The following is a 25,159-nucleotide window of genomic DNA, read 5'->3' as shown; positions in this document are numbered from 1 at the left end:
GCAACAGATGATTTAGTGATCAGGACGTTCTGGGGACCCAGGAGAGGAACCCTGGTCCAGTCAGGTGATGGTGAGGGAAGGAATGAGGTGTCCGCAGAGTGGGTAGGCTGAGGTAGGGTTACTGTGTTTCAGAGAGAGGTTGAGGCTAGGCCAGAGGGTGGAGGGGACCCTGTTGTGACTGTTGGACTGGCCTGTTTTCCTTGTTGATTTTCAGCCCAGAGCTGATCAGAGCTGCTGACTTATTTGAGTTTGCCGCACAGGAGACTGGGCCTCCCAGTTGGAGGAAGGGGCGGGCTGCTAGCTACCTCCATGCTGCCCTGGACCACCCTGGGAGAGAAGGAGGGCTCTGGGGGACCTAGCACATTCCTTCTGCAAGATCCCTGGGCCGCAGCCTCTGCACCACGCCCTCGGCCTAGGCCAGGTGTGCGCCCTCCTTGCGGCGAGGGGGGGAGCCGGGCAGCCGGGGTGAGCGCTTTTCCAGCTCTGTGTGTGCTGTGTGTTTGTCTGCCTCACAGGTGAGTCACAGCCTGAAACGCAGGCTCTCTTCCTGTCAGGACTGAGTCAGGTAGAAGAGTCGATAAAACCACCTGATCAAGGAAAAGGAAGGCACAGTGGAGCGCAGAGTGAAAAGCTCCCAGCGGCGAGGTGCTGGGCAGCTCCCCTGCAGCGGCGGACGGTGCGGCCTGACCTGGCCATGCCTGCACTCTGGCTCAGCGGCTGCCTCTGCCTCTCGCTCCTCCTGCCTGCAGCCAGGGCCAACTCCAGGACGCCAGGTGAGTCCCTTCCTGGAGGAAACAGCGCAACCCTGGGCCGGGAACTGGCCTTGCCCTGCAGACTGTGATGGCTGCACGCACCTCCCAGGCGCCCTACTTTGCAAGAACCTCTTTAGAGCTCCCTCCTGCTCTGCCCTGTGGGGCTCCTCCAGAGGGTGGTTCACAATAGTATTATATACTATTTACCAATACTATGTAAAGCTGTCTGATTTTAAAATGTGAAGCCCATGGACTGTGCCAAACCAGGGTTTTCTTCCCTTTAAAAATGTGCCTTCTTGAGTGTTTTTTGTTTTTTGATCAGGGGGCTATGGTTTAATCAGTAACATGTGGGTATATAAATTCTTTTCCCACAGTATGTTTTTAGTGATGGAATTTTGGTGGGAATGTTTTCTGTGACCTTGAACCCCATGAAGGTTGAAAAGGCACCTCTTTAATCATCCTTCTGGAATTCCCGTTTCTTTGGGATGGAAAATGAGCCTTAAGAGTCTTAACAATGCTTTTCCTTTTGCATAGTGTTACTTTTTATAGTATTTTCACATAATATTTATTCAACAGGCATTTATTGGGCACCTATGTCATAGACCATTTGATCTTATCTAGGGCACCCAGTGGCTGTCACGTCGTGAGAAGTTCAACTCCTATAAACAAAACTTCCTGGGCACCTAGCAACGGTATACTGTATGCATGCATCAGCCATGACAACACATAACGGGTGTTTTTCTTAAGTTTTACTTAGTAGTCACTGAATTTTACCAATGATATGTGCCTAATTATCTCAGATTTTTGGGTTTATTTTTGCTTCTTGTATCTGATGGCACTTCAATAATTATTTCAATACATCCAATATCCATTTTCACATATGTGAACATGTGTGAACACGAGACCAGGTTCATGGGTACATGGATTTATCTTAGATACTCCATTTATCACTTTGCAGTCTGCATGATGCCCTGAATTGTATTTGAATGGCACAAATGTTTTAGCGTGTATTTGAATGCATTTGATTCAGTCTTTTTTGTCTAAGATAATCTTGAAATTAACTTCCAGGTCATCATCCTTGACTACCATTTAAAAATCACTTATGAAAATGATCGTGTAGGTTAGATTCCTGTAGAATAAATAGCTTTCACCTAGTGAGCCACTCCAGTACTCTTGCCTGGAAAATCCCATGGACGGAGGAGCCTGGTAGGCTGCAGTCCATGGGGTCGCTACGAGTCAGACATGACTGAGCTACTTCACTTTCACTTTTCACTTTCACACATTGGAGAAGGAAATGGCAACCCACTCCAGTGTTCTTGCCTGGAGAATCCCAGGGATGGGGGAGTCTGGTGGGCTGCTGTCTATGGGGTCACACAGAGTCGGACACGACTGAAGTGACTTAGCAGAGAGAGAGTGAGAAATATCCTAAAAGTAAGAATAGTCTTTGAGTATCAAAATTCAGAGAGACTGCTTATAGATCGACTCTTAGAATCCCTTGACTTAATACATGAAAATATGGAAATGGATTTGTGCAAAGCTACAGAAACAGCTACTGGCAGAGACACATCTGAAACTTGATCCAGGGGTTCTTAGACTGGAGCTTTGGGGACCTTATTATAAAAGTAATAGGGGAACAGGTACATGTGTTTTACATAATGAGTAATGGTTGACGCAGTTTCCCTTTTGGCTATAGTTGAGTGTATGTGTGTGTGTGTTAGCATTAGATAAAAGAAACAAATATGTAGAGAGATATCAATTGTTTTGTGCTCCTCCTGTAGCTCAGTGGTAAAGAATCCACATGCAATTCGGGAGCCATAAGTGCTATCCCTGGTCGGGGAAGATCACCTGGAGAAGGAAATGGCAACCCACTCCAGTATTCTTGCCTGGAACATCCCATGGACAGAGGAGCCTGCTGGGCTAGGGGTTTGAAAAGAGTTGGACACGACTTAGTGACTAACCAACAGCAACATCAGTTGTTTAATGAAATTAGAGTCAAGAGGACAGAGTTTAGGCTAATTCCTCAAGGATGGAGAAGCTCAGCGTCCAGTAAGTCAGAAGGACTTAATGAATTGCTAAGTCAGAAGCAGTGTTTAGGCTCATTTCCAGACTTTCCCCTTTTTCAAAGATAGGCCATTTTAAAATATTAGGCTGCCTCCTCAAAGGGCTTCATTTGGGGTTCAACGAGAGTGTGAAAAGTTTGTGTAGGGCTAGAGCGCACATGCTTTTCCATTTATGGGACGCTGGCATCTTGTGGGAGTTGGACTGAAAGGATGGTGCTTGCCATCTCCCAAAGTGACCTGCATCTGTGTGCCTCTGAGAGCCTAAAGCAAGGACATTGCTTCTTGGGTGCTACCTTGCAGGTGAAATTATAGTGTTAGATATAATCAGAGTTGGTCTCAGCTAAAGCACATGTTTTAGAGTTAGCCTGACCTGGCTTTAAATTTTTGACTGCTTTTTTTTTTTTTACTAGTTTCTAATTAGTAACCATTTAGGCACATCAGTCGCCTAGAGTCGGCTCTTTGCCTATTCAGTTCGGTTCAGTTCAGTTCAGTCGCTCAGTTGTGTCCGACTCTCCGCGACCCCATGAATCACAGCACGCCAGGCCTCCCTGTCCATCACCAACTCCCGGAGTTCACTCAAACTCATGTCCACAGAGTCAGTGATGCCATCCAGCCATCTAATTCTCAGTCGTCCCCTTCTCCTCCCGCCCCCAACCTTCCCCAAGTCTTTTCCAGTGAGTCAACTCGTCGCATGAGGTGGCCAAAGTATTGGAGTTTCAGCTTTAGCATCAGTCCTTCCAATGAACACCCAGGATTGATCTCCTTTAGAATGGACTGGTTGGATCTCCTTGCAGTCCAAGGGACTCTCAAGAGTCTTCTCCAACACCACAGTTCAAAAGCATCAATTCTTCGGTGATCAGCTTTCTTCACAGTCCAACTCTCACATCCATACATGACCATGGGAAAAACCATAGCCTTGACTAGATGGACCTTTGTTGGCAAAGTAATGTCTCTGCTTTTTAATATACTATCAACGGAGGCAATTGCTGTGTAACCTTGCAGGGCTGTTGAAGAGATGTTATTGTGAAGAACCTTAAAATGCCTAGAACTACGTTTCTTTAAGATGTCTGATGCCAACAGTGCAAGTGTAGTGAACTTGGATGCATAGAGATCATTAGGAAATATAAAGATTCCCCCTCAGGAGCTCACAGTTGGTGTGAATGTGGCTGTAGCTCCAATGGTCTGCATCTTAGTTGCCTTGAGGAGGTGTGACTGGAGAAGGGAGGTTGGAATGCCACTAGAAATGTAGCCAAGAATCTGGTGGTGAAGAGCCTTAATGTGCCAGGATCAGGATATGCAGTTAGGTTAGTGCCCTGTGGCAAAAAAGGGTTGCAGAAGATTTTTTTTCCCAGAGAAGGAAGGATTTATAATTTGCAGCAAGTAAAGAACACTTGATTTTCCAAAACACTGTCTCCAGGTTGCAGGTGGTTTCTAAGAAGAGTGGACGTGGGAAAGGTCACTCATTTAAGGGATTAAAGGATGAAATTGAGCTAGGAGAGGCAAACAAATGGCCATTGAAATAATCCAAATGAGACTTGATGAGGGTTTTCGTCATGTTCATGGAACAGCAAAGAGGAAACCGATCACAGAGACATTTAGAAGGTGAAATTGGAAGCACTTGGTGATCCAATAAGTATGTGTGTTAGGGATAATATTAAGGGGAAACTGTGAGAAATAAGAAAGAGTCCAAGATGGGTCCAAGGCTTCAACTTCATGTAATTGGTTAGGCAGTGATGCCATTAAAGGGACTTTAACAACAGGGTCAGATTTGAGAGCAAGGTCGGCAGTAGTTGAAGAGAAGGAGGCGAGCTTCTATGGGGATATGTTGAGTCTGAGTAGCAAGTGGACATGTCCAGTGAACAGCTGGAACTATAATTTTGAAATTTAGAAGAAATTAAAACAATATAAAGTTGGGAGTCCAACAAAGCCTTGAAAATAGATGAGACTATCTGGGTTCAGTTCAGTCGCTCAACTGTATCTGACTCTTTGCTACCCCATGAACTGCAGCACGCCAGGCCTCCCTGTCCATCACCAACTCCCAGAGTTTACCCAAACTCATGTCCATGGAGTCGGTGATGCCATCCAACCATCTCATCCTCTGTCATCTCCTTTTCCTCCTGCCCTCAATCTTTCCCACATCAGGGTCTTTTCAAATGAGTCAACTCTTCGCATGTGGTGGCCAAAGTATTGGAGTTTCAGCTTCAGCATCAGTCCTTCCAATGAACACTCAGGACTGATCTCCTTTAGGATGGACTGGTTGGATCTCCTTGCAGTCCAAAGGACTCTCAAGAGTCTTCTCCAACACCACAGTTCAAAAGCATCAATTCTTTGGCACTCAGCTTTCTTTATAGTCCAACTCTCACATCCATACATGACCACTGGAAAAAGACTACCTTGGAGAAAGAGGTAAAAGAAACCTCAATACTTAACAAGGAGATGGAAGAATAGTGAAGGAACACGAGGAAGGGGCATCAAGGCTAGGGGAGAATCAAGAAAGAGGAGAGTTTTGTTAGAGCAAGGAAGAGTTTCAACAATATCGGAGTCACACACAGATGAAGCTATCAATGAAACAGAAACAGAATCAGGGACATAGAGAATAGACTGATGATTGCCAAGCGGGAAGGTAGTGGGAGAGGGTTGGATTGGGAGTTTGGGGTTAACAGATGCAAACTATTATATAGAATGGATAAACAACAAGGTCCTACTGTATAGTATAAGGAACTACATTCAATATCCTGTGATAAACCATAATGGAAAAGAATATAAAAAAGTATATACATATATATGTTTAACAGAGTCACTTTGCTGTACAGCAGTAATTAACACAACATTGTAATTCAACTATACTTCAATTTAAAAATATAAGTGTCATAAATTTCTATTTTAGGAGTCATAATTTCTACTCAGAGGTAGAAATATGAATACACAAAGGATGAAGGCTAAGATGACACTATAGGATTCCAGTTACCAGGTCAGTTTTGAACCACTTGTTCTAGAATGGTGAACTCAGAGTCCAAGATTATTTAGATCACTAATTTACTTTCTTCCATAACCTGATGCTGTAAAAGAGGTACTTAGAATTGTATTGTGATTGGTGGAAAGGGCCCCTGGAAAGATTTATACTTTCGTAGATTCTGTTATTTAACTTGTGGAGTGGTGGGCTTCCCAGGTGGCTCAGTGGTAAAGATTCCACCTGCCTATGCAGGCAATGCAGAAAACATGGGTTTGATCCCTGGGTTGGAAAGATCCCCTGGAGAAGGAAATGGTAACCCACTCCTGCATTCTTGCTTGGAAAATCCTCTGGACAGAGGAGCCTGGCAGGCTATAGTCCATCGGGTTGCAAAGAGCTGGACACAACTGAGGGACTGAGTATACACACAACTTGTTGCAATGGTATAGCGTTCTGCATAGAGGTACAGGCTCTGTAGTAAGACTGTGTTTGTGTGTGTGTGTTTGCGCAGTCATGTCCAATTCTTTGTGACACCTTGAACTATAGCCCACCATCTTCCTCTGTCCACAGAATTTTTCAGGCAAGAATACTGGAGTGGGTTGCCATTTCCTCCTCCAGGGGATCTTTCCGACCCAAGGGTCAAACCCGTATCTCTTGAGTATTCTGCCTTGGCAGGCGGATTCTTTACCACTGCATCACCTGGGAAGCCTCACAGAGTGAGGTTCAAACCCTAGTTGCATCCTTTACCTCTTAAGGGAGTGATGCAAGCTGCACCCCCGTTACTGGGTTTCCTTCTCTCTAAGGTGAAGATAATGAATTGCTGTGATTATTGCATGTACAGCATTTTGCACAATGCCTAGTAAACACTCACAGTGTTCATAACTAATTGCTCTGCCAGTACTAAATGTCAGTATAAAGCCTTGTGAGTTTTAAGTGGTAACGTTTTGGAACAGGCTCCTTTCATTAGTCCAGGAAAGGTGATGAGGAGTCCTCTGGCTCAGGCTGAAATGAACTCTAAATTTTACCCAGTGAAACAAACAGAATTCCTCACAAGGAACCCAAAGCAGATTGGAATTTCAGGATTCAGTTTCATATCATTTCTTCTTCCCTTTTGTCAACCATCATACTTCATCGTATACAGGTTCAGCATCTGTTACTTTCTGGAACATGCCCGTGTATAAGATGACCCCCACATTAGATAATCTGTCACTTCTCAAATTCCATTTTTAACATTCCTAAAGCCACTTTAATGCAGTTTTTCTCTATTTTGGATCAGGTGGATTGAGACATAGCTCTATTTGTCTTATCTTTTGCTGCTGTCACTGAAAAGTATGCCATTTACAGAAAACATTAAAAAGATTTAAAAACTATCTCGAAGCACTCATTGTGATCATCATAGCATAATTATCTCAAAAGGCTTGCTTAGGATAACTTTCAAGCGCTCACAGTTGTGGGATAATGAACTATTAGGAGAATTGTGTTTAATAGCTTGGCCTCTTTCTTAATAAATGTCTGAAATATTGGTTGAGGTCATTTCAGGTTAACATGTCTTCCCCAAATAATACTTTATTTTAAAAATAAAGTAATTGAGAAAGTGTTGTGTAACAGAGATTTTGAAAAGACTTAAATGTGACCTTATAGTCATATTTAAGTATGTGTAATAAATGGGAGTATAGAAATGCGTTGGAGTGTAAGCTGAAAATTCCCATGTAGGTTTAAATTCTGAGTGTCCTGAACTGGGGCAGCCACTGGTTTAGCTCCACTGACTCAAGAAGCTGAGGAAGAATGTTGATTTGTGATCAGTGTTTATGGGAAAGTCAGGAGCATGAAATCAAGATGTTGAGGCCATCCTGGGAACATTTTTTCCCATTTAAGTTCTTAGTGGCTGAACTATTTTGACTTTTCTTTTCTCCTAGAGAAATTTGCCAGGACAAGATTTAACAATCTATTATAGACCAGTGTAGAAACAACAACATAGATTCTAGAATACTCTAGTCACAAATTAGACCAAATAGATTACTGAATCATACTGAGCTGTGTTCTAATATAATTCCCAGGTATATGATGTAATGTTTGAGTCACACCCAAAGCCAAAAGCTGTCTTTTTCTGTGTCTGTGGGTGACTGTACGTCTGTATACACGCCTCCTCAACAAACATGGGCTTCCTTATGTCATAAAAGAAGAAAAGAATGGCTCTTTTCCAGCACTGATCAATGTGAGGACTTCCTCTCTCTCAGAAGAAGGTGGAGATCAACTGGGCAAACATATATGTATCTTGGACTTCTTCAGTCTTGTTGACCTCTTTACAGAAACCTATTTCTTTTCCAGATTTTATTTTCTTTCATTGTGTGAATATGGATCTTCAAATCCTAGAAAAAATTAAATTGCAGCCAGATCATTTCCTACACTAACTTAAATTGGAAAAATGATCAGATCTTCATCTGTACCTATACTGGGCCTTTGTTAGGAAAAGGTTTGCATGTTTCACCACTTTCTTCTTTCATTAACAGCATCATGGGCCTAAATGAGAATGACTCTTAAGGGTTCTCTACCAGAGCCTCTCCTTTAAAGTTAAGGAAAACGACACTCAGGGAGGCAAAGTGACTGTCCAAATCCTCATCACTGGCTAGAGCAGAGCTGGGCTCCAGGACATGTGACCCTCATTTATAGATTGGAAAATTGAGGCACAGAACAGTGATTGCCTTGACCAGAGCCAGGCAGTTAGTAATAGGACTGGACTTCAGTTGCTAGTTTAATGTTCTCTAACAAGATACCTCCGTGGCTTATTTCTCATTCTTTTTAAGAATTTTCTTTTAAATCAATTTTCAGACCTGATGGACTCTTGATCTATGATAACAACATCCCTTATGTTTCTAGCTGGGACATCTGTGTCCTGGCTTTTTAGAGCTCTGTGTATGTGGGTCCATACAGTAGCCTTTCCTTTAAAAATGGCAGTGAATCAAGCACAAACTCCAGTTTCTAGGAGAACTGACAAGAGAGCAAATTTCAAATTACCAAGTTTCCTCTTCTATTTGTTTTTATTTTATCACATAGCTTGTAATTGACCAAGTAGCTCAAGAATCTTAATCACCAAACTGTCAGGGAAATCCTGCCTCTCGATGTTTGGAATCTATTAAAGCATGGTTGTGTCCAGAGGTTATTTTTCTCTCCTTGCTGGAGATTATTGGTATACATTTTGTAGTTTTTCAGGATTCTGTCAGTTTCACGGCTAGAACACTGACCACTAAGCTTTATACATATTTATTGTTCTTTCAAGTCATTACTTATTGTGCTGTTGGTTAAAGGGTATTTCTAATATTTAAAGATCATTTCTCATCTCAGTAGGCTGGTCTCCTTTATGAGCCCAGTGGGTCCACTGGCACCCCAAAGCAGTGGCTCTTGTTTCTTCCAAGGGGTTGTACGTGGGATATGGTAGGAGGGGATCTTCACAGGCTGAGATGTTCGGGGACAGAGGCTGGGCCACAGCTAACCAGGCATGGCAAGTGACATCATTTATTTGTTTATTTATTTTTATGTATTTATTCGGCTGCATTGTGTCTTAGTCGCAGCACATGGGAACTTACTGTGTCATGTGGGAACTTTTTGTTGCATTGTGAGGGCTTCTCTCTAGTTGTGGCATGAGGGCTCCAGAGCTTGTAGGACCATCTCCAGGGAAGGTGGACCACTGGATCTTGTAGGAAGGTCTTAACCTCTGGACCACCAAGGAAGTCCCCATTTCGTCCTTTAAAGTGATCTTGAATTTTACGGTTTTATATGTGGCTGCTTCTAGTTTTAGTTTCTTCAGGTATGTCACAATACGTTTTCTAATTAGAGTAAGAGACCAGAAAGGCACTTCCTTTGCTAAGAGCTGGGATGTAGGACACGTCGATCCTACTTTCTGCTGGAGGTTTCACGGTCCAAATTCTTCTTACAATAACTGTTACCTCTCTTCGTGGATACATCAAAATTATTGGGTTCCTAAAAGACCATTTAATTCACTGTTCTCACTTTAAGCACCACAATTTTAATTTACTACTTTCAAGTGGATTTTTTTTTTCAGCAATGAATTTTGAAGGAAAGTGCTATAAAATGCATTCCATACCTTTTCCAACATTGTAATGTAAATGAATAAGATGGTCAGATAGCATCAATAGACATGAATTTGAGCAAGTTCTGGGAGATAGTGAAGGACAGGGAAGCCTGGAGTGTTGTAGCCCTTGGGGTTGCAAAGAGTTGGACATGACTTTAGTGACTCAACAAGAACAAGAGCAACGTACACAAGTTACCATGTTCTTTTGGCAAAACTAAGAACTCAAATGGTGCCTGCCTGGTAAGCATGCACATACCTAAATGTGTGTATCTTTGTGAAGGAATGTAGTGATAGCAAAAAAATCTGTGGCTAATCTCCTTGTACAAAAATATCTTGTTCATGAAAGCAATGAAAGGTTTAAAGAGGAAGAATCATTAGGTAACTATTTTTTAAGGAGCCAAAAAAACACAAATGTAAGCAATAGAAAAACCACATTTAATGTATACTCCATAAAGCATTTCAGTGCAAATCGGAATTTCCTTTTAAACTTTTCTTTATTCAGAGTCCTCACACATGATTTCTTTCCTTTTAGTCCTCATTGCTTCAGGGATCAGCTCTAGCTGTCGTGGACTCTCGAATGTCCTTTAGTTCAGCCATTTCTTAAAGGGGCAGACGACACCTTTCGCTGGGCCATGTAGCAAGTGCTGAAAGAACACTATGCTCTTTAAGTAATAGTCAGATATGCTTTCTGTATTGGGATGCTTTTCTTTGATGATCTCGCGAAAAATAGAAATTCCTGCAGCAATTGGCTCAGATAGTAAAGAATCTGCCTGTGATGCAGGAGACCTGGGTTCGATCCCTGGGTTAGGAAGATCCCCTGGAGAAGGGAATGGCTACCCACTCCAGTATTCTTGCCTGGAGAATTCCATGGACAGAGGAGCCTGGTGGGCTACAGTCCATGGGGTCGCAAAGAGTCAGACATGACTGAGCTACTAACACTCACTTTCGCAGCAACTTCTGTGGCCAGAAGGTTGTAGAGTAACAAGTGGGTGATGAACTTTGAGACAGAATCCTCACCGCAGTCACTACTGATCACACCCTGTAACTGATTCCTGTTGTCCTGGAGTCAAGCCCTTAAAGATGCCATGTGTAAGAGAAGGAGCCTCTCCTGCATCCTTTGTGTCCTAACCTTCTCTTCCCTCTCAGCTTTGCTAGTCAGACAGAAATTGGCCTCCCCAACCTTCCTGTTCACTGAGACCTCTTTCCCTGTCACCACTGTCTGCCGGGGCCCCGCTGGGGTTTTAGGGAAGACGTCTCCCTGGTCTAGTCCTCCCCGGCTGAGTCATCCATATCTACCTGTGCCATTTCTAAGTCTAGATTACAATACAATGTGCTATGAACTTGTGATGAAAGTAGGTGACTCCTTGTAAGCCCTAATCATTGAAAAGGAAAACGTGGTAAACAATTTCATTGGCTCTCAATGACCAGACCACTTAGAATTGAAGAGATTTGTCTGTACTCTTGAAGCTCAACATTCAGAAAACAAAGATCATGGCATCTGGTCCCATTACTTCATGGGAAATAGAAAAACAGTGGAAATAGTGTCAGACTTTATTTTTGGGGGCTCCAAAATCACTGCAGATGCTGATTGCAGCCATGAAATTAAAAGACGCTTACTCCTTGGAAGGAAAGTTATGACCAACCTTGATAATATATTAAAAAGCAGAGACATTACTTTGCCAACCAAGGTCCGTCTAGTCAAGGCTATGGTTTTTCCCGTGGTCATGTATGGATGTGAGAGTTGGACTGTGAAGAAAGCTGATCGCTGAAGAATTGATGCTTTTGAACTGTGGTGTTGGAGAAGATTCTTGAGAGTCCTTTGTACCGCAAGGAGATCCAACCAGTCCATTCTAAGGGAGATCGATCCTGGGCGTTCATTGGGAGGACTGATGCTAAAGCTGAAACTCCAATACTTTGGCCACCTCATGCGACGAGTTGACTCACTGGAAAAGACTCTGATGCTGGGAAGGGTTGGGGGCGGGAGGAGAAGGGGACGACAGAGAATGAGATGGCTGGATGGCATCACCGACACTGTAGACATGGGTTTTAGTGAACTCCGGGAGTTGGTGATGGACAGGGAGGCCTGGCGTGCTGTGATTCATGGGGTCGCGGAGAGTCGGACACGACTGAGTGACTGAACTGAACTGAACTGAACTGAACTGTCTGCACTCTATCATTCAAAATTTTCCATGGGATTAGAACACTGGCTACTATTGGTCCTCTCAGAGCACTTCTTGTCGCAGGCTTATTTGTACTGCTTGGCATTTACATGAAAACAAATGATCAGGCAGGTTACAACATCAGTGGTTCTGGCTGTGCTGGCCTAAAAGGAAGCTGTGAAAAAGGTGAGGCAGAGAACTGAATTCAGTTAAAAAGCTCTTACAGAGGGAAGTGCCTTTTCAGTTTTCTTATTCTAATTAGAAAATGTATTGCGACATACCTGAAGAAGCTAAAACTAGAAGCAGTCACACATAAAACTGTAAAATTCAAGATCACTTTAAAGGATGAAATGGAGACTTCCTTGGTGGTCCAGAGGTTAAGAATTCACCTGCCAATGCAGGGGACATGGGTTCCATCCCTGGTCAGGGAACTAAGATCCCGCATGCCTCACAATACCTAAGCCCGTCGTGTAGCAACTGCTGAGTTCTGGAGCTCTCATTTCACAGCTAGAGAGGAGTCCGCACAACATCATGGAAGATCCCACATGACACAATGCAGATCACATGTGCTGCAACTGAGACTCAACACAGCCAAATAAATAAATATTTAAAAATAAATAAATAAATGATGAAGTGTTCAGATTTTGCTTGAAAGTATTTACCCAATGTGAGAAACATGAAACCTTGGAAAGAAAAATCTCATATAAGAGATTTTAAAACTGGAAAATATGAGCATTTTCATCATCATCTTTTTAAAAATTATAATATAATAAAAATACTCATCTTGTCATCTTGAGTATCGCAGACATGGAGACTTTCAATTTTTGAAAATAGGATGATAGCTTCCAATGCCCTTGATACCAAACTGATAGATGTGTCAGGTTTTTCTTGCTTCAGACTTCGTAAGTAATGTGCAATTGGAGTATTTGTAAAAATAATTTTTAAAATACTTTATAATAGATTGCTACTTAAAGGACACCTGCTATAATTGTTTTTGTTCTAAAAATAGGCATTTACCAGCTTTTTAAAGTGAGTATACTATTCTCACCTTTTCTTTTATTCACCATTTTCTATCTATTTATTTTTATTTGGACTTCTTGATGAAGAGCCTCATTACAGCTGACTTCCCAGAGATGATGATTGCTGTCTTTGAGCAGAAAAGAGTTGTCAGTACATGAGGCCAGTTCTTTGACTCAGAGGAAGGGGATGATATCTAAATAATAAAAAATTAAGATTGAATTTTTAGTGTAATTTCTTTGAACAAACAAAAGGGAGGAGAGTGGTTGGGATTGGTAGCCCCAACTCACGTCTCCCCACTATGATGCTTTTCCTCTAAAGCAAGAATGTTAAGAAGCAGAGGAAATAAAAACATAAAATGAAATATAAGTGAAATGAATGGGGGAGAGCTGAAATTAGGCTGGAAAAGTAGATAGGATTAGACAGTAGAAATCTTTGTAAGCAATGTTTAGGAGTTCTGGTCTTTAAAATTTTTTTAAAAGGCATCATGAAGTTTGAAACAGGGAGATATTGGTAAAATTTGTATTTGAAAAAGCTTTTTCTGACTATACTGAGTGGAGGGAGGCAAGAGAAGTTGCAGAGGATTCAGTTAGGAAGCTATGCCGGCAAGAGACAAGAGACAACTGGGATTTGGTCTCGAGTGGCCATAATGGAGATAGACTTGGATGGGCTTGAGCTGTTTAGAGGATTATATTAATACATTTGGGCATTGAATAGAATATAGGCAAATGAAAAAGATGGAGACCCTATAAGGATAGCTCTCAGCTTTCTGACTTGAAGGGATGACAAAAGTTTGGTGTTTTTTTTTAATTTTATTGTGGTATAGTTGCTTCACAATGTTGTGTTGGTTTCTGCTGTACAAAAAATGAATCATCTATGTGTATATATACATATATCCCCTCCGTCCTGGACCTTCTTCTCACTGCCCTCCCAGCCCACCCCTCTAGGTCGTCACAGAGCCCTAAGCTGAGCTCCCTGTGCTATAATGCAGCAGGTTCCCACTAGCTATCTAGTTTATACATGGCAGTGTATATATGTCAATCCCACTCTCCCAGCTCATCCCATCCTCCCCTGTCCACATGTCCATTCTCTATGTCTGCATCTCTATTCCTGCCCTGCAAATAGGTACCATTTTTCTAGATTCCACATATATGTGTGAATATATGATATTTGTTTTTCTGACTGACTTCACTCTGTATGACAGACTCTAGGTCCATCTTTGTCTCTAAAAATGACCCGATGTCATTCCTTTTTATGGCTGAGTAATATTCCCTTGTATATATGTACCACATCTTCTTTATTCATCTGTCAATGGACATTTAGATTGCTTCCTATGGAGAACAATATGGAAGTTCCTTAAAAAACTAAAAATAGAACTACCATATGACCTAGCAATTCCACTATTGGCCATATACCTAAGAAAGCCATAATTCAAAAAGACACATGCACCCCAAAGTTCACTGCACTATTATTTATAAATTTAGTTTTTATATGTTTTGTGTAAAGAGCTTTTGAGACAACCCATTGAAAATGTAAAGTGGATGGCTGGGCATGAGGATCTAAAATTGAGAATGAATTCTGGGCCAGGGAAGTGTCTTGGTACGTCCACACCTGCTGTGGTTGTTGAAGTCCTTGGCTTGGATGAGAGAGTTCTAGAGTTCTATCATGAGAGGCATGGAGGCTCAGGACTGAGACTTGAGAAGCACCAACATTTAGAGTTGGGCAAGGAGAGGATCCCACAAAGACTTGAAGGGGGCAAGGGAAGAGGTGAGAAGCCAAGAGAACCTGGCAGTATGGCATCCAGTATCCAAGCGAAGAGAGTTTCAACAAGGAAGCAGAAGAAAAGATCCGATGTCTCCAAGAAAGGAAACATGAGGCACATACCTGTCTAACCCTCTAAATTAGGAAGAGAATTAAGCACCATCCCTAAGCAGTTTATATGTGGACTTATCCCCAGGAGACTTCAGGTCACTTATTCTAAACTTGCTGCTGTTTAAGTGATTCAGTATTAGTGCTCTTAGCAGCTGAAATGGCAACAAGAGCAGTGAAGCTCTGCGTAACAGGAGCCAGCACACACTGTCAGGTTCAAACATGACGCTCAGATTCCTAGCTCCTGAGATAGTCCCGCCCAGGGGCCAAGTACACTGCCTGTCAAGACTGCCTGATCGCAGCAGACTGATCTCATGGTCTCACCCCTGCCTCACCCCTGCCCCTCCTTGCACGCAGTCCTGGGCGTGCTGCCCTTTGCGATGGCAGCTTCAGGCTCACACGCAGAGGTCGGGACATCCTGGCACTGAAATGGTTCATCCGATGAAAGCAGCAACCCGGAAGTCTCATACACTCCTTCTAACAAAAGTATCACGTTCCTCTTGCAATTCATGCTGTTCTCATTTCCCCGTAGTTTTTATTTTTTGGGGTACAAACATTAACTTTTTTTTTTTTTTTTACACTGAATGCCTTATATGTAGACAATGAAAACTATGTATTGATGTTGAGAAAATTTCATATTGGGTCCCTAGAGTCCTGAGAAATTCCTCTGCATTCCAGTTCTTGTTTGGCTTTTCTTAGAATCAGACTGCCTTCCTTCTTTCCTTCCTTCTGTCTGTTCTTCCATCCATCCTTCCTTTCAGCCAGCCTTTCCTCTAACAGTCACAGTCACAAGCCCTGTACTAGGTACAATGGGCTATGTCGACTGAAAAAAGTACACGCAACCTAAAAGTTGAGAGTTATGTTTTATTTGGTGGAATCTTTTGGAACTTAAGCCCAGGAGGCAGCATCTCAAGTAACGCTAAGAGAACCGCTCCCAGGAGGTGGGTGGGTGGGTAGGTTGGTGGGAGGAGCAGGTCTATAGAAATTTTGTAACAAAGGGCAGGTAGCCAAAATGTCAAAAGATTTTTGTTTTTTGTAAACTAAAGGAAACCAGATTTCCCAAGTTAAGGAATTTAGCACTTTTCTACGTATGGAAAGATGCAAGAGTCGGGACTCACTGGAACCATTCCTTTGATGTGTGCCTCATCTGTCTGGGGCTAGTATCCTGTGTTTTCACATCCTGAACTCCCTTTCCTTAGGGCTCACCATATGGAGTGACTGCAGTCTGATGGCTTCTAGATGGTGGGTGTTCTCCTTCCCGAGTTCCTTTAGAGTTCACTGGCTCACTTTGGAGGGCTGTAATCTCTGATGAATGACTGTGACTTGCTTGTTTACTGATATGGCAAGTAATATTCCTTTTCTCAGATACGAAAGTGAGAAACGCTGTAGAGGAAGTTAGTCATGTACATGAATAGGGGTGACTCAGGATAGAAAGTGATAAGTGCCATGAGATAGATGGAGATGAAGACCTGTGGGCAATCAGAGAGAGACGCTCTTAACCGGTTATCACCATGGACCAATGCCATCTAATTTTTGTTCCTAAGATTGCTCTTCTGCCGAGTGAGTTCAGAGAGGGTGGGAGCAGGTAGTGCCCAGGCAAAGGAAAGAGCAAGCCTAAAGGCCTAAAGGGAAATAGCTTGTGCACCCCAGGATTAGTGCATGCCAGGGTCTATGTGCTGGAGTCCAATGAACAAGAGATAGAAAGAGGACCAAGGTCAAGGTGGAGAGGTCAGCAGGGCCAGATCTAGAGGGCTTTGAAAGGAGTTCGGATTTAAAATTTTGTTGTTACCATTAGAGCACTAAAAAGCACAAGGCTCCATCATACGAAGGTGGAAATTAGATCAGCTTGGTGAAAAGCAGAGCCGTGTTTTTTATGTTTAGAACAATAGAAAGAGGACCTGCTTATATACAAGTGGTCACAGGAATGCCAAATTGTGGATCCGTTCTCATAATTGCTTTCAACATTTCCTCTGGAGAATTTAAAATGAGGTCTTGATGAACTGCAGCCCCTGATGCTGATTATTCCAAGACCTTGCCCCAGTACAACCCTAGGAAATATTTTCAGTTTCCTTTCATTCTCTGAAGGATACAGCTTGCAAACAGCCTTTGGCCCCCGAGCTTCCTGTCCCAACCGGTTGGAGTTGTGTGTTTGAGTGAGGGTGGGAGTGTTAGGTGGGCCCGAGACGGTCTGCACACCTTGCTGCATTGTTTGCAGACTCTGCAGGTCCCGGACTGTGTTTCCTGGTGGGGAGTGTGGGGGGTGGTGGGTGGATCAGCCTGCCTCTGGCCGCCCGGCGGGCTTTTCTAAGAAGTACCTTGAGGGTCAGCGATGGTGTGCTATTACAGTTATTATGATAATAAATGCTTAAGTGCCAAAGAAGCAGTATACATAGCAGTCAGACACAATTACCACCCACATTTTCCTAGACTGAAAGAAATACAAAAAAGTCTGAGAGACATGTTCGGTTTCTGCGGGGCTTATGCGGGGCTTGAGGTGAACTTGATGGATCTCCTTTCTTTAGCTTCTGGGGAGCATCCCTGCTGACAGGGCAAGGATTTAGGGGGGGTAAAGTGAGGGGATGGGGAGAGGATGGTACAAAACCTTGAAAGTGAAGTCACTCAGTTGTGTCCGACTCTTTAAAACCCCATGGACTGTAGCCTACCAGGCTCCTCAGTCCGTGGGATTTTCCAGGCAAGAGTATTGGAGTGGGTTGCCATTTCCTTCTCCAGAGGATCTTCCCCACCCAGGGATCGAACCTGGGTCTCCCGTAGTGTAGGCTGACGCTTTACCATCTGAGCCACCAGGGAAGTCAAAACCTTGAAAAGATGTCCCTAATTTGGAAAGAGTACCAAAGAAATGAATAGTCAAATAAGGGTAGTGGGTAGGACCTGGTTCCTGTGATACAGAATCAGTGAGACAGGGAGAAAGATTCTTCCCCTCTTAATTCCTAGACCCTATAAGTCTTCAGGTCTGTTCAGGGTCCGAGTCTGATTTGTCTCTGTATTTTCTGATACAGTAATAGCTTAATGCCAGATCCTGGACCTATGCCTGTCCATGGTAGAATGAGGAAAACTGTGATAATATGATGTGTATGTGACAAAGGACATGTCCAAGATGCGTATGTGACAAAGCCCAATCAATATCAAATAAGTGTATATTTAATATCTTATTTGGATTTCTTAGGCAAGAATGATAGAATGGATTGCCATTTCCTTCTTCAGCAGATCGTCCCAACCCAGGGATTGAACCAAGGTCTCCTACATTGCAGGCAGATTCTTTCCTGGCTGAGCCACCAGGGAAGCCCCTATAAAACATTATGATTCCCTTTATTGAAATTTTGCTGGCTCACAAAACCCAGTGTCTGAGCACCAGGGCAGTGCCCCTGTTGGACGTGAAGTGATACTGACCAAATGAATGAATGAAATGTGTGTCTTTTCCTCTAAGTCTCATGAAAACTCCATGAAGTCTTGGACAGCTATTGGTTATTTATTTATTTGTGGCTGTGCAGGGTCATCATTGTTGCATGTGGGCTTTCTCTAGTTGCAGCGAGCCGGGGCCACTCTTCATTTCGGTACATGGGCTTCTCATTGCAGGAGCTTCTCTTGTTGCAGAACACAGGCTCTAGGTGTGTGGGCTCAGTAGTTGTGTCACATGGGCTTAGTTGCTCCACAACATGTGGGCTCTTCCAGGACCAGGGCTGGAACCCATGTCCCCTGCACTGGCAGGTAGAGTCTTAACTACTGGTCCACCAGGGTGGTCCCATCTGTTGGTTTCTGGCTACTGCTAAATTCCTGAAAACAGGGTATGGCACATAGATGCTCAATCTATATTTGTTGGATGAAAGGATTTGACAAATGATTCCCAATGGACCCAGGACATGTCCAAGACCCCCATCTTTATACTTGTATCACTGGCTTTTGTGTCAAGGCTCCCTGATGGAAACTAGACAACATGGTTATAAAATTTACAGCTGGCCCCAAATTTAGAAGAATAGCAAGTAGATTTCAAAACAAAAATTAAAAAAAAAAATTCTATAACAGATTTAAAGCTGAACAAGGCTAAACATAAAAAAGGAAGTATAATAACATTTTTAGAGTTTCCTCATGTTTTAAAATGTATTACAGGTGTGTGTGCTCAGTCACGTCCAACTTTTTGCGACCCCATGGACTAGAGCCCGTTAGGCTCCTCTGTCCGTGGAATTCTCCAGGCAAGAATACTGGAGTGGGTTGCTATTTCCTCTACTCCAGGGAATCATTGAACCCATGTCTCCTGCGTTTCCTGCATTGGCAGGCAAATTCTTTACCACTGCGTCACCTGGGAAGCATACATAACCCTGGGCTTAAAGAGAAGCCCAACTGAGAGAGAGGAGGGTAGCTTACAATAGGTTTGCAGGAGAGTTCCAGAGTGGAGAGATGCTGCCTAAAGGCCTCCGGTACTGGAATTATATGAAGGTGTCTCCATCGAAGGCTGTGAATTTTAAAGGAGGAACATCAGTTCTTTCATAATAGAGCTTTAAAGCAGAAAGGACAGAAGGAAAGGGAAACGGTTAAAAAAAAAGATTATAACAGGGTTTTCTATTTTTAAAATAATGCTCTAAAAATACATCACTTCCTAATGAAATTAACTTCTACCAGCAAAAAGTTTGTTTTGAATGAAAAAAGATACAGTGAGGGACTTCCCTGGTGGTCCCGGTGGCTAAGACTCCATGCTCCCAATGCAGCCGGGTCTTGGTCAGGAAAGTAGATCCCACAAACTGCAACTAGAAGTTCAAACAGTACAGCAAAGATCGAAGATCCTGCAAGACCCAGTGCAGACAAATAAATAAACAGAATAAACATAAAATAAGTACAAAAAAAGAAAAAGAAAAAGGAAACAGAGACCACACAAAAAGCAGAAAATAAAAAAAAAGCAATGAGATGTTTGAAATTATTTCGAGATTGTTCCCAAAGGTCATCCACAGCAGGGAGGGCACTGGCTCAGTGTGGGATCCAACTGGACAGCCTCACAAGGATCTCTGGCTGGTGGATTTAGCTCTTGTTCGTGCCTAATGAGCTGCTCGGCAGACATTTCACAGCACATGGCAGCTGTGTGGCACATCTGTTGGAGATCCAGAAAAATCCGTTACACAAGCATTCGCTGGGAAAGATTCGGCTTGGCATCAGTTCTGTGAAAAAGCCCTGGGAGTTTGAACTGAATGCAAACTTCATGGGCTGTGAGTTTAGTCAAATGTTAGGCTCATCCATGGAATTATAATATCTGGTCCTGCTGTAAGCTGAGCTGTTCAAACCACACTTGAAGAGCTGTGATAAATTCTAGTCATTTAAAGAAAGGTAGTGAAAATGAGAGTTTGTTCCTAGGAGGGGGGTCAAGATGAATCTAGAAATCATGACCTGGGAAATGGCTGAAAGTTCTGGAGGTGACAGATCTTCAGCTTAACCCAAAGAAGAGAAGGCTAAAGATGAAGATGGTCCTATCTTCAGATACTCAAGGGTATGGCTAATGCAGCGCCTTGTAAATGTAAATGTGAGAAATGTCTGATGAGTCAATAAATAGAGAAGAGAGTAGGTGTGTCTGTGTTGTTGTTTTCCACAGAAGGACAGAATGCACGATAAAATTACAGGGACAGAGGCACATTTAAAATTGCAGGGACATCCCTGATAGCTCACTGGATAAAAATCTGATGCCAATGCAAGGGACATGAGTTCCATCCCTGGTTCTGGGAAAATCCCACATGCCTCGGAGCAACTAAGCCCGTGTGCCACAGCCTCTGAGCCCGGGCACCTAGAGCCTGTGTTCTGCAACAAGAGAAGCCACCACAATGAGAAGCCCACGCTCACTGCAAGTAGAGAAAGCCTGTGATGAAGACCCAGTGCAGCCAAAAATAAATAAAATAGCAGATGAGTGAGAAAAGGAGGGAAAGCAATGAAAAATTATAGTTTAAAAAATAAAATTGCATAAAAATAATTTGTAACAATCAGAGCTGTCTCAGGAGGGATCTGACATCTTGCCAGATTAGGAAGAGGCTGAATAACTCTCCATGAGGGAGTCATAGAAAGAATACCTACACACAGTAGCAGACCAGAGCCTTGAGACACAGGAGTAACACAGAAAGGTGAGAGCTTTGTGATTGGATACACCTGGGAGCAATTACACCTTTGCCACTTAGCTGTGTGAGCTGCGGTGAGGCGCCTACTCCCTCCATGGACTCATTTCTGTTGAATGAGGATTATTAAACCCATGTTAAAATGTTATTGCAAGAAGTAACTGAGCTGCTGAATATAAAGCCCCAGAAACATACTGGTCTCTGGATAGAGGTTCTTGACTCCCCTCAGATTAGGGGCACCCACAGGAGTAGGAGAATGAGTTTTAGGAGCTATTGCAAGGAAGTCCCTTACGAAGGTCAGCAGCTATCCTTAGCCACCTTTGCCACCTTTGTTCCATCAGAGCTGGCAAGGCCTGCGCAGGCAGCTGCTCTGTACATGTTGGTACATTTGCTGACTTTTAAAATGAGTCCCCAGGGGAAGTCACAGCCCTGGACATTGCCAGAGACAAGTTCTCACTAGGGTTGCATGACCAATAGAGACAGTGTCTCTGGGGGAAAGAAAGTGAGTTTTGGCAACAGACAGAGGTTCAAATCCCAGCTTTCCACTGGGTCAAGTTACTTAACTTTTGTGAGCTGCATTTTTCTCATCTGAGGCAATACCTTTCTCCTGTGAGTGAGGGGTGAAATAGCATAAATGAAGGACTTGATCTTCTTTTCTCAGTAGGATCCTTTCGACAATCCAGGGAGGTAGAAAATGCAGCCTACGTTTATAAAAGAAATAAGATTCAGAGAGTTGAAGTGATTACCTTAGGAACTAGCAGAACTGGTACTTGATACCATTCTTTTAACCCCAAGGATCATCATCTTTTCCAAACCGTGGCTGAAATATTTGTTGGGGGTCTGCTGTGTGCCAGGTACAATGCTAAGGATTTCCCCTGTTAACTCATTGGCTGTTTTGGTCCCGCATGGAGACGTTAGTTACCCCACGAGTCTCTTTGGAACATGCACAGCATGAACTTTCCTAGACACCTGGGGAAAGTCCTTCTTAATGGGACTGTGGTTCTTTCTGACTCCTGGCTTTGGGAGAGACCCTTATGGCACAGTGAGAGGGGAGGAAATACCTGTCCAGATAGTCATATTAGCTCCTCAAGCAAAGGGGACCCTCCTACATTGTTGGTGGGAGTGTAAATTGGTGCAGCCTCTTTGGGACACAGAAAGGAGGTTCCTCAAAAAACTAAAGTTGCTATATGATCCAACCATCCTGCTCCTGGGCATATACCGAGACAAAACTGTAATTTAAAAAGATAGATGCACCCCTGTGTTCATGGCAGCACTATTTACAGTAGTCAAGACATGGAAGCAACCTAAATGTGCGTCAGGAGATGAATGGATAAAGAAGGTGTGATACACACACACACTGGAATACTACTCAGCCACAAAAAGAATGAAATACTGCCATTTGCAGCAATGCAGATGGACCTAGGATTATCGTGCTGAGTAAAGTCAGTCAGAAAAAGGCAAAGACTGTATGATGTCACTTATATGTGGAATCTAAAATGTGGCACAAATGAGTTTATCTGTGAAACAGAAACAGACTCACAGGCACAGAGAACAGATTTGTGGTTGCCAAGGGGGCTGGGGCTGGGAGGGCTGGACTGGGAGTTTGGGATTATCAGATGCAAACTATTACATATACGGTGGATAAACAGCAAGGTCCTACTCATAGCACAGGGAACTTATTCAATATCCTGTAATAAACCATAATAAAGGATATGAAGAAGAATGTATATATGTATGTATAACTGAATCACTTTGCTGAACACCAGGAATTAATATAACAGTGCAAATCACTGTGTTTCAATAAAGTAAATTTAAAAAATAATTAGCTCCTCAGCCTTGACCATCACTGGAAGGACAGATGCTATAGGTCTTGAATAGATATCACCTTCAGCTGTTTCACAGTCGTGCCAGAGAGCACGTCCTGGCAGTCCTCAGGTCTTCTCCAGCCCACAGACTTATACTGTGGGGTTTCACAGAATTTTAAAAATGAATTCCTTGCAAATATTTAAATCGGGACTTTTCACATAAAATTACATAATATTAGAGCTTTGGTTTGTCTTGAGGTGTCTGGCAGTCTGGCAACCCTGACTGCAGGTTGTTTTGTGTTCTCCAAGGCAACACTCCTCCAGCACCGCTTCCTTTAGGTAAACCGGGAACTCCCTCCATCATCGTGTGGACAATTTCACCCTGTTACCTTTCGCCACTGAGCAGTTTAAACTAGTATGTAGTACCCTGGGCATCATTTTTATTAATAATAATAAAACACCTAGGAGAAGTTGCCCTGACTTGCTTTCTGCTGACAATGCCTTTTTTTTCCCCCCTAATCCCTAGTCTGTGATTGCAATGGGAAGTCCAGGCAGTGCATCTTTGATCAGGAACTTCACAGACTGACAGGAAATGGATTCCGCTGTCTCCACTGCAGTGACAACACTGGTGGCATTCACTGTGAGAGGTGCAAGGAAGGGTTCTACCGACACAGGGAGAGAGACCGCTGTTTGCCCTGCAACTGCAATGCCAAAGGTGGCTGCATAAAAGGGGGGGATGGGGGAGAGAAAGGGGGAGAGAAAGGGGGGGAGAGGGAGGGGAGGGAGGGGGAGGGGAGAGAAAGGGGGAGGGGGAGGGAGGGAGGGGAAGGGAGGGGGAGGGGAGAGAAAGGAGGGAGGGGAAGGGGGATGGAAGAGAATGGGGAGAGAGGGAGGGGAGAGAATGGGGGAGAGAGGGGGAGGGAGAGAAAGGGGAGGGAGGGGAAGGGGAGAGAAAGGGGGGCGGGGAAGGGGGAGGGGAGGGAATGGGGGAGGGGAGGGGAGGGGATAGAATGGGGAGGGAGGGAGGAAGGCAGGGGAAAAGAAAGAGAGAGCAGACCAAGAGGCAGATGTTCAGTTTTTTTGAACAGACGCTTCCCAGTTGGTCCGGTGGTTAAGACTCCACAGTACTCCCAATGCATGGGCACAGGTTCGATCCCTGGACTAGGAACTAAGGTACCCCATGGCACAGCCAAAAGTAAACAAACAAACAGAACAGAAAAATATATTGCAAAACTAATAATTTCCTTTCAAAACTAATAATTCTAAAAATAAAGTTTATTAAAAAATTTCTAGAACAATTGGGAATCTATGAGACACTGGTTTTTTTTTTTTTTCACTCTGAAAGGAAATATGTTTTTCTTAAGGCTAAGTTGTAGGAACCAGCTGTGGTCTTCAGGGCACATTAGTTGGAATTCCAGCCCCAAGAGAGGCACACAATGACTTTTCCCAGCAGAGGACAGTCTTTGACCTCAAGAAGGAAATGGCTACCCACAAAGAAGCTTGTATTCTTCCAGTGATAGTTCTTCATTTCCGTAACTATCCCTTTGACCAACCTCTCAAAAACAAGAGATTAGAAAGATCTGTTTCTGGCGCTATGCTGGGTGCTGGCAAGATAAAGTGAGACTGATAAAAGTGACAGACGCAGAATAGGTAGATTAGAATCCTTCACAGGGTTGTGAGCAAGAGGAAATAGAACAATAAATACGAAGACCTGATAGGGTGGCTGGTTCACGGGAGAGCCTGTTTTTGTTGTTCTTGTTTTAAATGTATCACTGCGTATTCTCAGAACCATAGGTAGTTTCTGTGTGTACATATGCGCATGTCCTGCTGTAGTCATCATGAAAAGTGAAAGCGTTAGTTGCTCAGTTGTGTCTGACCCTTTGCGACCCCATGGACTGTGGCCCGCCAGGCTCCTCTGTCCATGGGGATTCTCTAGGCAAGAATAATGGAGTGAGTAGCCATTCCCTTCTCCAGGGACTCTTCCTAACCCAGGGATTGAACCGGGGTCTCCCTCACTGAGGCAGATTCTTTACTATCATTGTCATGAGCAGACAGTAAAGACAAATTAATAAATACAAAGAAGAAGAGAGAGATAAATATTTGGGACTTAAAAAATTAAAAACAATTTTTTTGGGCCACACCATGTGGTACATGGACTCTTATTTCCCCAACCAGGGGTTGAACCAGTGCCCCCTGCAGTGGAAGTGGGGAGTCCTAACCACTGACCACTAAGAAGTCCCTAAAGTTGGGATTTTTTAAAGCTACCTTATTTGTCTATTGTCTTCTTTGGCATATCTATTTCTCTTTGCCAAAAAGTGTTTAATTGTATAATGTGATCAATGTTAATTTACCA

The 25,159-nt window shown here is 43.3% G+C and overlaps 1 protein-coding gene across 3 annotated transcripts in view; it reads left to right on the top strand.

Annotated features, from left to right (window-relative positions):
• Positions 1-503: 503 nt before the first annotated feature.
• The window catches only part of LAMC2 (laminin subunit gamma 2), a 71,555-nt gene continuing 46,899 nt past the window's right edge, over positions 504-25,159 (top strand). The window contains exons 1-2 of one of the 3 annotated variants that reach the window (XM_055419118.2): positions 504-773; positions 23,333-23,521. In XM_055419118.2, the coding sequence (XP_055275093.2) occupies positions 695-773; positions 23,333-23,521 (268 nt within the window). In that variant the 5' untranslated portion in view covers positions 504-694. The remainder of the gene's footprint in view (positions 774-23,332; positions 23,522-25,159) is intronic. The other 2 variants (XM_055419117.2, XM_088845278.1) reach the window with 2 other exon arrangements.

This window comes from Moschus berezovskii, chromosome 17, assembly GCF_049115385.1.
Source record: "Moschus berezovskii isolate FMDL1 chromosome 17, NW_MosBer_1.0, whole genome shotgun sequence".
Lineage (NCBI taxonomy): Eukaryota > Metazoa > Chordata > Mammalia > Artiodactyla > Moschidae > Moschus > Moschus berezovskii.
This window is presented reverse-complemented; position numbering and strand designations above follow the sequence as displayed.